Genomic DNA, 13841 nt, shown 5'->3' on the forward strand with positions numbered 1-13841 from the left:
AAGTCATCCTTTACCTCATTTCCAACCACCAACCACGTATACGTGACAGAATTAAAAGTCAAAACTATTTAAGCATTTTATCTGATCAAGTTCATTCTATGGTTGCAGAACTGTTTCCGGAGGGAAATGCACTTTCAGGATCATAATGCACCAACTCACCCAGCTAAAGTTGTTATCCAGATCTCAATATTATTGAATATTTATGGTGAATTTTAGAAAAACAAGGAAGGAGTCGATATCCTCCACCATCATCACTACAAGAACTGGAGACTGTTTTAGCTGAAGAATGGACAAAAATTCCTTTGGAAACAATTCAAACTTTGTACAAGTCCATACCATGTAGAATTCAAACTGTAATTACTGCCAAAGGCAGTCCTACCCCATATTAAAATAAATTTGTTTGAAATTTTAAGGTGTTTCCATTATTTTGTTCATCCCCTGTAAGTACCAGTTGAGCACTGGGGTCAATGTAATTGACTATCACCCTTTCCCAAAGCTTCAGGCGTTGAGCCTATTATAGAAAAGATTATTGCTATTATTAATTCCACTGGGGTCGCCTTTTCTTTTCATCCTTTTGGGGTTGATAAAATAAGTATCAGTTGAATACTGGGGTTGATTTAATCAACTTGGCCCCTCCCTAAAAAGTCCAGGCTTTGTGCCTATAGTAGAAGGGATTATTATTATTATTATTATTATTATTATTTTAAGGTGCAAGGATGCCATTTATATATTCAAGATCAAATACCGGAACCCTTAATGACTCCTGACTACTTTCAAACCACACCATATCACTGGCTTCACTTCCTCCTCTCATTTCACCACTACTTTCTTCCCTTCCCCTCTTCTTTCCTCTCAACCTATCCTCTATATACCGCCACGATTCCCCACCTTCAATAGTGTCTACTCAAATTCTTTCTACCTCAACCCCGTCCCCCATTCTCTGCTTACATCATTCTGATACATTTATTTATTATCAAAATTATTTTGTTTTCATTCTTTGTACTCAGTCATGTTCATTGGTACATTTATTTATTAATTTATTTATTCATTCATTCAGTCATTCAGTTGACTCTTTTGCTAAAGCGAGACAGAGTAATATAGTGTAGATAAGTACAGAGAGTGGTAGATCTACATTTGAGATGTATTCTTCAGCTAAGCACCAAGTGACCAAAGAGAATGAATGTAATTGCTGTTGGATTTTTATAAGTCAAGCAAAAACAAAAGATTTCTCCTCTCTAGTCAGATCTGACCTATGAATGCCTCAAAAATGTCTAAGAGGTCACTTTACTCTCAGAAATTTCCTTGTGCAACAGGAGAAAGCAATAAGCCGAGGACTTATGGCAAAATATGGATTTGATTTCAAATCTTTGCTTTAGATATTTGGTAGTTGCTAACTACAGCAGCATCCCCCCACCCACTTTACATGTGATAATAGTGATGATGGGACAGTGGCAGAGGAAAAGCTGCCAAAGTCATCCAGATTCTCATCTCGTACCCTGTTGATGAAAGAACTTTGAAAGTTTTAGTGGGTCAGTCCTCCTAGCAATAAAAAAAGTACTCAGGATGATGGATCTGCAGGTCATAAGTAACTGGAACACTAAAAGGTAAAACAAAATTTTCTGCAGTTCAAATCTCTGCACAGGTATTTGTGAGTTTGTGTAGATCCATGCTAATTCCCTTTAATTCCCCTTAGATATACTACATTAAAAAGAGTTTTTATATCACTCGAATGACCTAACAGGTTTCAGGGATTCACTTTTCCAGTAACTGCAATAATCAGGAGGAATTAAGATTTTCTTTTTAATTTTGGTTGGTCAAGGAACGTGTGTGTGATCTTTCAAGGTAAATATATCATACACAAGACAAAGATACTAGTAATCCCCAACATTCACAGCCCACATAGAAGATGGGGTAAAGAAAGTAAAATCACTAATGGACATCAAGACAAGTGTAGAGATCTTATACTATATCTATTTGCCACATGTTCAATCATCCTAGAACATTACATGGTCGATCGACCTGCTAGAAATAATAACCAAATCTCTCTCAAACTATAACCTACCATCTCAAATAAACAAATGACTACTAAAAAAATCGGGATGATCACAGCTGCAATGCTTTTCTACATAGGTCTGTTTGATCAGACTGATCTAAATAACAACTGCATTAGCAGATCTTTTCTGTTTGGCTGCACTTTTTCAATTTTTGTTCCAATTGATTTCATATAAGATGTGTTGATGTAGTTTTTGTCTGGTAATCATTGACAGGAAATTCCTTTTTCGCTATAAACCAATAAACAAAGAGTTAATAGCTTTTAAAATTTGCAAATTTTGGGTAATTTTAGCCAATCCAAAGCCACAGACATGTAGCTGCCTGTTTCCATGGTAACAAGCTAAGCTGTTACAGAGCTGCTTACCCACGTGATCATGAGATGTGCTAAAAATAATAGCTAAATAGGCCTTAAATCAAGCACCAAAGTTTTGAGGGCTGAGGGTATAATCATATGAACTCCCATATATAGAATACAAACTTGCAAAAATTTTCTGAAAATTCTAAAATATAAAACAGTTATGAAGGGTATACAGAGTGCTTAAAGCAGAATTCTGACAATATTTCATTTGTTTACAGTTGACACTAAATGACAGCTTCCAAATCCCATTTTCTAACTGAGTCAATACTGGTCAACAAAATAATTTTTTTTTTTTCTGGCATAAAGTCTTAGAATTGTTTTAGACTAATTTTGGGGTGCTGATTCCAAAACTGACCTCAGATTTGTTCTAGTATGTCACATTTTTGTGCCATCGATATATACCTTTATTTACCAGGAACATACCAAAAGTTAACTTTACACCACTAGTTGCGGGAATTTTGGCGAGATTGCCATGCTAATTTTGAATATGTTTAAGCTGAGGTTTGCTTTAAAACCCTTTCTCTTCTTCTTAGGTGGGAACTAAGCCACTGTGTTATGGATACAACATCAAAAAGAAGGAAGTGCTATAATGACCCCAATATCTTCTGTTACATATGTGGAAACTTCACTCCACAAGCACAAAAGCACAACATTAATAACCTGTGTTGAAACTTTGCAATCAGGGTCTCAAGGAAGGGATGTGAAGCTCAAGTTTGGTGTGCCAATGGTTTGGAGAGAACCAACAAACCATGTGGATAACTGCTACTTCTGCCTTGTTAAAGTAAAAGGGTTCAATACGAAAATCAAATGACACTTGCAATACCCAGATATCTCATCTGCCCATCGACCAATTGCACACTCCAAGGAAATACCTGTGCCTGTATTTATTGAGCTGCTACAGGTCACTGATGAAGCTCTCAGTTCACCTATTACTGATGAACATGAACAGTTTATGCCATCTGATACAGGCTGTGATAATTTTTCCGTTTAGTCAGACTAAATTGAATGATCTGGTCAGGGATTTGTATTTGCCAAAGCAGTCTACTGAATTGTTGGCTTCTAGGTTGCAAGAGAAAAGACTACTGAAAACTGGCACTTGTGTCTCCTTTTATTGTAACAGAGAAGCAGAACTGCAAAAGTACTTCTCTTCAGATGGCCAGCCTGTTTATAGTAATGATGTTGAAGGGCTTCTTCTCAATATGTAACTGCTGGCATATGATTCATGCGAGTGGAGACTTTTTATTGACAGCTCTGCAAACAGCTTGAAGCATTTTACTTCACAACAGGAATCTGTATGGCTCAATTCCCATAGGACACTATAAAAATGAAAGAGTATGCCAACATCAAGATTGTTCTACAGAGATTGCACTATCGTGTTCATGGATGGGTAATTTATGTTGATTTTAAAATCATAAACCTTCTATTGGGCCAGCAAGAAGATTACACTAAGTGCCCTTGTTTCCTATGCTACTGGGACAGTAGGGTTACAAAGAATCACTGGGCATAAACAGAATGGCCCCCGAGAAACAGTTTGACACCAGGTGATAAGAACATCATTAATGAACCTCTGGTTGACAGGAAAAGCATTGTCTTCCCCCACTGCACATAAAACTTGGTGTGATGAAACAATCCATCCAAACTCTTGATCACAATGGAAACTACTTCAATTATATATGTACAACCTTTCTAAGTCTCAGTGATGAAAAGAAGAAGGCAGGAATATTTGATGAATCTCAAATAAAAACACTCCTCAGGGATCCACATTTTGTTACAACAATGAGTGCAGCTGAGGCTAGAGCTTGGAAAGTCTTCTCTGATGTGGTGCAGAATTTCTTTGGGAACAGGAAAGCTGACAACTATCAAGAGATTGAGGAGGAGCTACTCTTGAGTTTGCAAGCACTTGGATGTAGAATGAGCATGAAATCGCATTACTTACACCAGTGGTTCTCAACTGGGGGGTCCATGTAACAAAATAATAATTTGGGGATCTACAACAGTATTTTAAGGGCCCTTGAAAAAATTTTGCTTTAGATGTATTTGCAAGAAACAGCGAGGTTTCTTTCTCAAACATTTTACATAGTTCAACCTACACAAGCCAATGCGTGAAAAACAAAACAAGAGTTTTGATAGAAGTGCCTACAAAACTAGTTTTTAAACATTGAATGGTTATGGGGGTCCACCAGAAAAGATAGTAATCAAGGGGGTCCATAGATAAAAAATGGTTGAGAATCCCTGACTTACACAGTTACTTGAGTGAGTATCCAGAGAATCTGTGTGATGTTAGTGAAGAAGATGAAGACTTTCATCAAGACATAAAAGTAATGGAAGAATGCTACCAAAGCTGATGGCAGATTACTGCTTGATGAGAGACATTTCAAAAACTGTGCACAAGAGATCTTTAAAAATGAGGAAGTTCTTGCAGTAATAAGATGATCAGAATGAATGACTACAATGAATAGAGATTTTGTATTCATATTTTGTTATCACCAAGCTTAAATCTTACATTCTAATATGCATTTACTCCCACAACTTTGTGTTTTGATTTAATTAGATTTAAAAAAAGACATATTGTTGATTAAAGTATGAAAACAAAAATGTGCAGAAAGCACCGGGGTGGTGGGGGAATAGGACTTTGGAAAATTCACAAGATCCGAGTTTTTCCTTCATAACTTTTAGGAAAATGGCTTTTTATTATGAAATTTTATATAAATTCCTTTCAAACAGCATAGGTTACAGTTATAAAGAAATTTGTAAGTAAAATCTTTTCCATGGGGGTAGGGAGAGGACTTTGGAAAATTCACAAGATCCGAGTTTTTCACCCATAACTTTGAGGAAAATAAATATCTTTTGATGAAATTGTATATAAATACCTTTCAAACGACATGCATTACAGATGCCTAATGTGCCCTAAACCCCTTATATTTGCTTGGAAAAAATGTGGGGACTGGAATTATTGGAAAATGTTGTTTTTCCTTTTTTCTATGAATGAATTATGGTGACCTTTATATGCCACAAAACACTTATTTTGTCAGGAAGACGGGGGCTGTTTCTTTAAAATTTTGTTAAATTTTTACAAGTGCACCTTTACCATAACTAGGAATCTGAAGAAACTTTTTTTGAAAAGGTGAGGTGCGAAACTGCATTAGCCCCCTTTCTTTACCCATAGTTTAAGATAACATTTTGTAGAAATACGTTTTCTAGAGACTGGATTACATTAGATCAAAAATTCAAACAAGTTTGAAAAGAATAATAAGTGAAAATGCGGAAGTTATAAAAATTACTGGTAATGAAGTCTGGACAGGAGAAAGAAAGACTGATATAAAATCCTTATAAAAACCACATTAGTTTCTGTGTGTGTGTGTGAAGCAAGTAATAGTATTAAAACAAAATATTTTTTACATACCTTTTAAAAATCATTGGATATATTAATCCCAGATTGCAGATTGACATATTAGGTCACTGTAATTCATTCATCGAAAAAAAGAAAAACACTTTTTGTTTCTGAAATAAAAGATATCCATTTTCCTTAAAGTTATGGGGGAAAATATCAGATCTTGTGAATTTTTCAAAAGTCCTCTCCCCACCCCAAGATTTTCCCCACAAATTTCTTTATAATTGTAATCTATACCGTTTGAAAGGTATTTATATAAAATTTCATTTAAAGAAACACATTTTCCTAAAGGTTATGAGAGAAAAACTCAGATCTTGTGAATTTTCTGAAGTCCTCTCCCCCACCCTGCTTGCTTTCTGTGCATTTTTGTTTTCATATTCATTTCCTACACATTTTTTTACACCCGTTCCACTATCTTTTTTTTATTTCGTTTCCAGGTAGTATTGTAAACATTAACCAAAGTTGTATCTACATATGCTTAGCACATAAAGCATGACAGGCCACGATCATGGCCCAGATAAATGCATTTAATTTATGGGCGTTTATTGGGGTCTAATGTCAATCAAACGCTCGAAAACCCCCACCACCACTACAACTACCACCAGAATGCAGGAGGATTAATAGTTCAACTAATGACTTTTCAGATGATGTAAAACTTACCACCATAATATACAATAAAGATATTTTAACTATTTTTTGCTTTTTATGTGGGCATGGTAGTTTCATTTTCATAAAATGTGCTGAGCAGTCCATGCTATGTAAGTGCAAATCCCAGCACTTTATGGGCTAATTCTTCCTTTATAAGCATTAGCTGTTTCTTGCAAAACTAAAAAAAATTTATATCGCAAAAATCTGATGTCAGATTTGGATTCAGCACCCAAAATTAGCTAAGAGCTGTTGATAAACCTTGTGCCAGAAAATAGGTGTTGACCAGTGTTATACTCTTTCTCTCTTACTTGTTTCAGTCATTTGACTGTGGCCATGCTGGAGCACTGCCTTTAGTTGAGCAAATCAACCCCAGGACTTATTCTTTGTAAGCCGAGTACTTATTCTATCGGTCTCTTTTGACGAACTGCTAAGTTACGGGTATGTGAACACACCAGCATCGGTTGTCAAGCGATGTTGGGGTGGGGGGGGACACAAACACAGACATATGCACACACACATATATACATATATATACATATATACGACGGACTTCTTTCAGTTTCCATCTACCAAATCCACTCACAAGGCTTTGGTTGGTCCAAGGCTATAGTAGAAGACACTTGCTTAAGATGTCGTGCAGTGGGACTGAACCCGGAACCATGTGGTTCGTAAGTAAGCTACTTACCACACAGCCATTCCTACGCCTATCTGTAACTTTTTTGAAAAAGTTTTGTAGTAAAAGTGAGTACTACTAAAGAAGAGTGGTCCCCAACGTGCACCCGCGCTAGCTAGTCGTGAGTAGTCGATCCTACAAGTGCGCGTGTGCGTGTGTGTGAGTGCGCACATGCAAATGAATACATGTGTGCACGTAAGCAAATTAGTACATGCGCGCTCTTTTTACGGCTGAAATGGCTGAATATATATCAAAAATACCTTTTTTTTTGTAAACAAATATAATAATTAAACAAAGTAAATAACTTTTTTTAATTAAATTTTTTTTTTCTAAACAACGTAAATAAATAAAAAAAAACAAATCGAATAAAAATAACACACTACCTGTTTTTGTTAACTTCATACATTTTCAAATTCAACTTCCAAGAAAGCTATCCAAATCGCACATGGTTGTCAAGGTCTAGAATTCTTGACCGTTGGAATCACGGCCAAATTTGAGCATGCGCAAATCAAAAAAAAAAATTTCCAAGGATTGGCTTAAGAAATATCATTTCTACGGAAAACCTGGTGCTAAGCAGTTCGCTTAACAATTGTTTCGATAGAGAGCCTTGTGCTAAAAAGTTTACTAGGATTTGTTGACATTGGTAATTTATTGTAAACATGATTTATGATATGTTGCCTTACATTCAAGATTTTGATGCAGCTTATTCATTTCTAAAAATGAAGAAAGTTCTGAATTGTGTAAGTCCCCGATGTTCACATTGCCAGAAAGGTAGTGTGTCGATTTGTTTTTTTTATCTATTTACGTCGTTAGGGTTAGAGCTAGGGTCAGTGTTAGGATTAGGGTTAGCATTAGGATTAGGGTTAGGATTAGAATTAAGGTTAGTGTTAGGATTAGGGTTAAGGTTACTTTTTAAAAAATTATTTACTTTGTTTACAAAAAATTGTTTAATTATTATATTTATTTACAAAAAAAAAGGTATTTTTGATATATATTCAGCCATTTCAGCCGTAAAAGAGAGCACATGCGCGCATGTACTAATTTGCATATGCGCGCATGTATTCATTTGCATACGCGCACTCGCACATGTGCACTTGTTGTAGGATCGACTACTCACGACTAGCTAGCGCGCACCCACGCAGTCGCGCGTGTGTGCGTTGGGGCCACTCTTCTTTAGTAGTACCGTAAAAGTGAATTAGCCCCGGAGATTCAGCATGGAAAATTACATCAATACACCAAATATTAAAATTTTCACTAAACTTTAGAATTTCCACTAGTGCACCCAAATGAGCCTCGTCGGCGCTCCTTTAGAAACGTACCTCTCCAATAAAATGAAGTATAATGAAGAAAAATGTTATGAAAATGGAAAATATATACAAAGTAAATAATGTATCCAAAAAAATCAGGAAGATTCATCCATTATGAATATTTTATACTAAAAAAATAATACAGAAACAGGCACTTGTGGAATACAAACATTTCGGACGATAGAAGGGGTGGTAATCTACTTTTATCAATTAGGTATTATTAATGATACGAGGGGTCCAACAATGTCGTTTGCAAATTCTTGATTGTTTTTAATCAGATTTTTTTTTTACTGTGCATACTCGTTAGGGTTAGAGCTAGGGTCAGTGTTAGGATTAGCATTAGGATTAGGGTTAGGATTAGAATTAAGGTTAGTGTTAGGATTAGGGTTAAGGTTACTTAGGTTTAGAGTTAGGATTAGGGTTGGGGTTAAGTGGTGTGCACACGCATACCTTCGCCCAATTTTACGACAGAAATAATTATAAAGCAACAGAGCAAATATGCTTAAGGCATACGCAAGTTTTTCAAGAAACAGATTGTGAAACGGTCTTCTTACAATTCGCAGACGATATTGTCGGGCCTCTCGCATCATTAATAATACCTGATTGGTAAAAGTAAATTACCGCACCTTGAATCGTCTGACATGTTTGTTTATATTCCACAAATGCCCGCTTCCCGTTTCTGTTTTTGAATAAAATATTTACAAATGGATTAATCTTTCTAATTTTTTTGTATACGTTATTTATTTTATATATATTTTCCTTTTTATAACTTTTTTCTTCATTGCATGTCATTTAATTGGAGAGGTGCGTTCCTAAAGCAAACCGACGAGTTGGCCTCACTTTTATCCTTTATATCTTGTAGTAAACTCATAAGAGGCGGAGAGAGAACGTAAGTTCATTTGCCCGAACATGAGAAATTATTGATTTCTCATTGGTTAAAAATTACTGCCCATATACGAATTATGAACTTCGTTGAAGAAATCTTTCACGGGATTACGGTTCTATGATTCGTGTATGAGTAGTTATAAAAACCCTGATTTTCGGCAAAATCTCCAGTGATCGTTGAATGTTACTCATGTCCACGACGCTCACCCTTTTGAGTATAGGCTAATATATATGCCATGTTCAATACTCAAATCCGACAGTATTGAATTGTCGTGAAACCTTGTTAGTTAGAATGAGAAACTAGTTAATAATAAATTTAAGTCGTAAATTCTCTACGATGAAATGCTTTGTTTCTAAATTTCTATAAATGTAAAAATATGTATATAATAAATTAATGTAGAAACTTAATTCCTTTTACTTCTCGTTTCTTTCAACTTGTTGAATTTATTTCTGTATATTAATGAAATTATTTTTTTATGTGTAACGGTCAAAAAAATATAATCTATATCTTCAACATACATGCACGTAATAAACGCTCATTCAATGTCTTGTCATGTATACATCATAACATTTACGCAGCCTAAACTAAACTAAGAGTTATGCTTAGTGATAAATACTTATAATTGAGTTATAAGTAACGAAATTATCATTATAGCTTTTAATTGATAAACAATAATGTTCGTTATAACTTACGAATGAAAACATTATAAATAAAGATATAGTATATCTCACATTTCAACGACCTGTTGTTGTGATAAACAACCAACATAAAAAAAACTGATGTCCGACCTGTTATACACATAAAAATCTCAAGCATCAACAAACAGGATTTATTAAAAGAGTGCCTGGAAATATACAATAATAAACAGACATAATCGCCAGACCTAGTTGTGTATGAAGTAAATTTACCTCACTTCGCCATGCTGAGGAGAGTTACATAAACATTTATACAAGAAAGATAAATCCTGGTTGGAACCCATTTACCACCACAACTCTGATTTATTGTTAGATTTAGATTTATTAGAAATATATTGACATATCGATATATACATATATTCTAGTACTGAATGGGACGCTTTGATTATTTCATTACAGAATAGCAGTTGTGAGTTGTTTATAATTTTTTTTCTTTGATGATGAAGTCATTATTTTAACTTCCACTTTCCACATGTCAACTTACAACTTGCAAAGTTAAAAAAAAAAAACTATTTACTGTTTTATTCCTTGTTTCTCATCTACTTACATTCTAAGTTACTTCGTCGTTCACTTCGATTCAATTTATTGTCAGTATATACAAATATATAACAATATACACTCACAAACGATATATATATATATATATATATATATATATATATATATATATATATATATATATATATATATATATATATATATATATATATATATATACACAAAAACTGCAAGAAACAATCGTAATTTAACTTTTGGGAAGAGCAACAATAAAAAAACTGACAATAATTAAAGGACATCGATAACTTAGAATATTATTATACATCCAATAATTTCTTCTCTGTTTTGCTGCCTGGAGTTGGAAATATGTTAAAAAAACAAACTATTTAATGTTAATTAATGGTAATTACACTGTTTTAGTAGAGTGACAAATGTAATGTACATAAAGTTGTCAAAGGCACAACTTCTTTTCTACAATAATAAAAACAGTTTGCAAGAAAGACGATGAAAGCGGCAGATACGAGTTCGGAAAAAAAAGACGGCAAAGAATTACAAAGTGAGTCTGGTGGTGGTGATGATGATGATGATGAAAGTGGTGATGGGGGAGGTGATAATTCCCGAAGGAAAATGATAGTTACTAGGGCTTCTCGGCGCCAGTGTCGACAAGACACCAACATAAGTGAAGGTGTTGATGGCGGGAAGAAAGAAGTGGATGAAGGGTTCAAGACGACAGATGTGAAGGATGTTAATCTAACAGAAAAATATGACCGGAAAAAACGACAACCTCCTCCGATAAACAATAAAAGTTGGTCTTCTGACGAGAAGACCCTCGATAAGAACAGTACTGATGGTAGTTCGGTAACGAGGGCAAATGAAACTATGAAAAACGAAAACACTCTTGCGGTAACTACTAGATCGGGTGGGAGAAATGGTCATTCAGTGACAACGTCTTCTAAAGCAGTGACAAGAACTAAAGCTATTCCCACCATGAAATCCTCTGCTCGCTTCAAAGCGACGAAAAAAAAGAAAAGGAAGCGGAAGAAGTGCAATGAGTGGCAAATGTACGATGAGTCCGGATGTTTGATATCTACGGGTATAGATATGTGTGACTGTTTGGATATGGATTGTCCCGGCTGTCATTTCCCTTGTCTGAAATGTGGCTCGGAGAAATGCGGTACGGAATGTCGCTGTGAACGACCCTGGCTTTACGAAGAGGTCAAAATCGAAGGTTCTGAACTCGTAATTATAAATCCTACCTTAGAAAACAAAATGAAATCAAACTAACTGAAAAATACATGGCACTTCTTTTAAGACTCAGTTTCGATATCCTATACAAGGCAAAGTAACTAAGATTGTGATGTTGAGTCATTTATACATCACTAAAAGCTTCATTTTCATGTGATGTATTTAAGCGAAGCAACATTAACAGAACCCAGTCCTTTGCACCAGGAATTCTGAAACATAAATCTCATCCATTGTAACCCTCTGCCACCCGTCTCACCTTCAACCCTATGCCATTACCCAGGCGGGTGTATCTGACAATGCTATTGGTATTTATAACAATAAATTCAACAACTGTAACAACCCAGCAACACTTTCATTAACCCCACTCCCCACTTAAAAAACACTAATACCCAATTAAGAAACCTGTATTCTACAGGTTATACTTTTGCTCTGATTTGAACTCTGCACTACATACTAAGGAAATATTTCACAGCATTCCATTGGCTGTCATTTTGTAGAATCATGCAACAAAATGCCTTGTGGTATTTCTTCTGGTTCTTTATGTCCTGGGTCAACTTTGGGTCACAGAGGTCAACTTTGCCTTTCATCTATCCAGGAAATAAGTACCAGTGAAGTACCAGGGGTTGATATAACTGACTTAACTCTTTTACCTTAAAATTGCTGGCCTTATGCCTAAAGTAGAAGCACTTATACAGCATTTCTGTTGCTTTAAGTCAGGAGTTATAATTGCCTGTGGTACACGGTTTACAGCTAAGTGGACTGAGCTATGGTTATATATATGCAATGCAGTGCTGCTGATATATGAATTGCTAACTGTCCAACACCTTAACACAGCCAACTTAGCCGTCTGAGATCCATTAGTGTTGTAATGAAAGTTACACAGATGTGTGTGGGTGGCCAAATGGTTAAGAACTTTGGTTTTCTATCACTGTCTTGGGTTCAATCTCACTGCTCTGCCACTTGGGCAAGTGTCTTTTACCATATGCTTGGGTTGGCCCAAGTCTTGTGAATAAAATTTGGTTGTATGGGCTGTATCTGTCAGTGTGTCCTGATAATTCTGGCTGAGAATGCTAATGTTCAGAATACTCAGCTGTAAGACTCATTGTTTTGTTTTGTTTTTATGCATATAGGGGTGTACATTTGTATGTGTGTGTGGCTGTATGCTTCCTATCCACAAGGTTTCGGGTTCAGTCACACTGCAGTGGCATCTTGGGCAAGTGTCTTCTACTGTAGCCCCGGGCTAACCACAGCTTTGTGGGTGGATTTGATTGACAGAAAATGAAAGCATCCCATCATATATGTATCTATAGCTTGAGATGTGTGAGTGTGTATATGTTTGTGTTCTTGTCTTGACATCATGTATTAGTTGTAAACAAGTGTCACTGTCATAGAAACAGTGTCATCCATTTCCAGTATTCTATGGAAACATATATGGCAGTGGGGAAATATTATCTTACTTGGAAATAGGTAAAGGTTTGCAAGAGGAAAATCATCTGATTGTAAAAATTTTGCCTCAATAAACTGTCTAACCCATGCAAGGAAGGATAAGTGGCTGTTTAAATGATGATGATGGATTTGAAAACACACACACACCCACACAAGTAAGTGCATAAATGCAAAACAAAGTGGAAAAAGATAGTACTCAAATACCAAAGGTAGAGTAATATGCAGCTTTAAATATATATATATAATAACAATAATTCTAGGAAGGAATTTATAAATATTGCTACACGTGTTTCCACAAATCACATGACTTTAAAATGATTACAGTATAGACCATGTAGTATCCATGGGTATCCAGTTGATCATTATTATTGATTCATTTCATGAGGCGATACTACATTAGTGCATGAATCAGAGTGGGATGTTTATCCCTTCTTGCCAATATGAAGGCCAATCTAGCTATGTGGGTATTTCTGTATGTACTTGATAGGGGGAGGTCAGTGATGGGTGTAGAGGAAGGAATGGTAGTAATATGGAGATGGAGGTGTGTGTGGTGGTGTTGGATTTATTTGTTATTCATTCTGCAGATTTTAAGGATAGTCATTCATTCAGCAAATAGTAGTACATTTCGTTCTACTATTTCAT

The 13841-nt window shown here is 35.5% G+C and overlaps 2 protein-coding genes across 2 annotated transcripts in view; one reads left to right on the plus strand and one right to left on the minus strand.

Moving 5' to 3' along the window:
* The window catches only part of LOC106870969 (diacylglycerol kinase epsilon), a 223298-nt gene extending 215155 nt beyond the window's left edge, over nt 1–8143 (minus strand). The window contains exons 1-2 of the mRNA XM_052978393.1: nt 7506–8143; nt 5814–5911 (exon numbers count right to left, since the gene is read on the minus strand). The gene's annotated coding sequence lies outside the window, so the exon portion shown is untranslated. The remainder of the gene's footprint in view (nt 1–5813; nt 5912–7505) is intronic.
* Nucleotides 8144–10712: 2569 nt separating this feature from the next.
* LOC106870970 (uncharacterized) lies at nt 10713–13295 on the plus strand. The gene has a single exon (XM_014917217.2). The coding sequence runs from the start codon at nt 11013–11015 to the stop codon at nt 11790–11792; it is 780 nt and encodes a 259-aa protein (XP_014772703.1). The 5' UTR covers nt 10713–11012; the 3' UTR covers nt 11793–13295.
* The last annotated feature ends 546 nt before the right edge of the window (nt 13296–13841 follow it).

The sequence above is a fragment of the Octopus bimaculoides genome, chromosome 2, assembly GCF_001194135.2.
Source record: "Octopus bimaculoides isolate UCB-OBI-ISO-001 chromosome 2, ASM119413v2, whole genome shotgun sequence".
NCBI classification, from domain to species: Eukaryota; Metazoa; Mollusca; class Cephalopoda; order Octopoda; family Octopodidae; genus Octopus; species Octopus bimaculoides.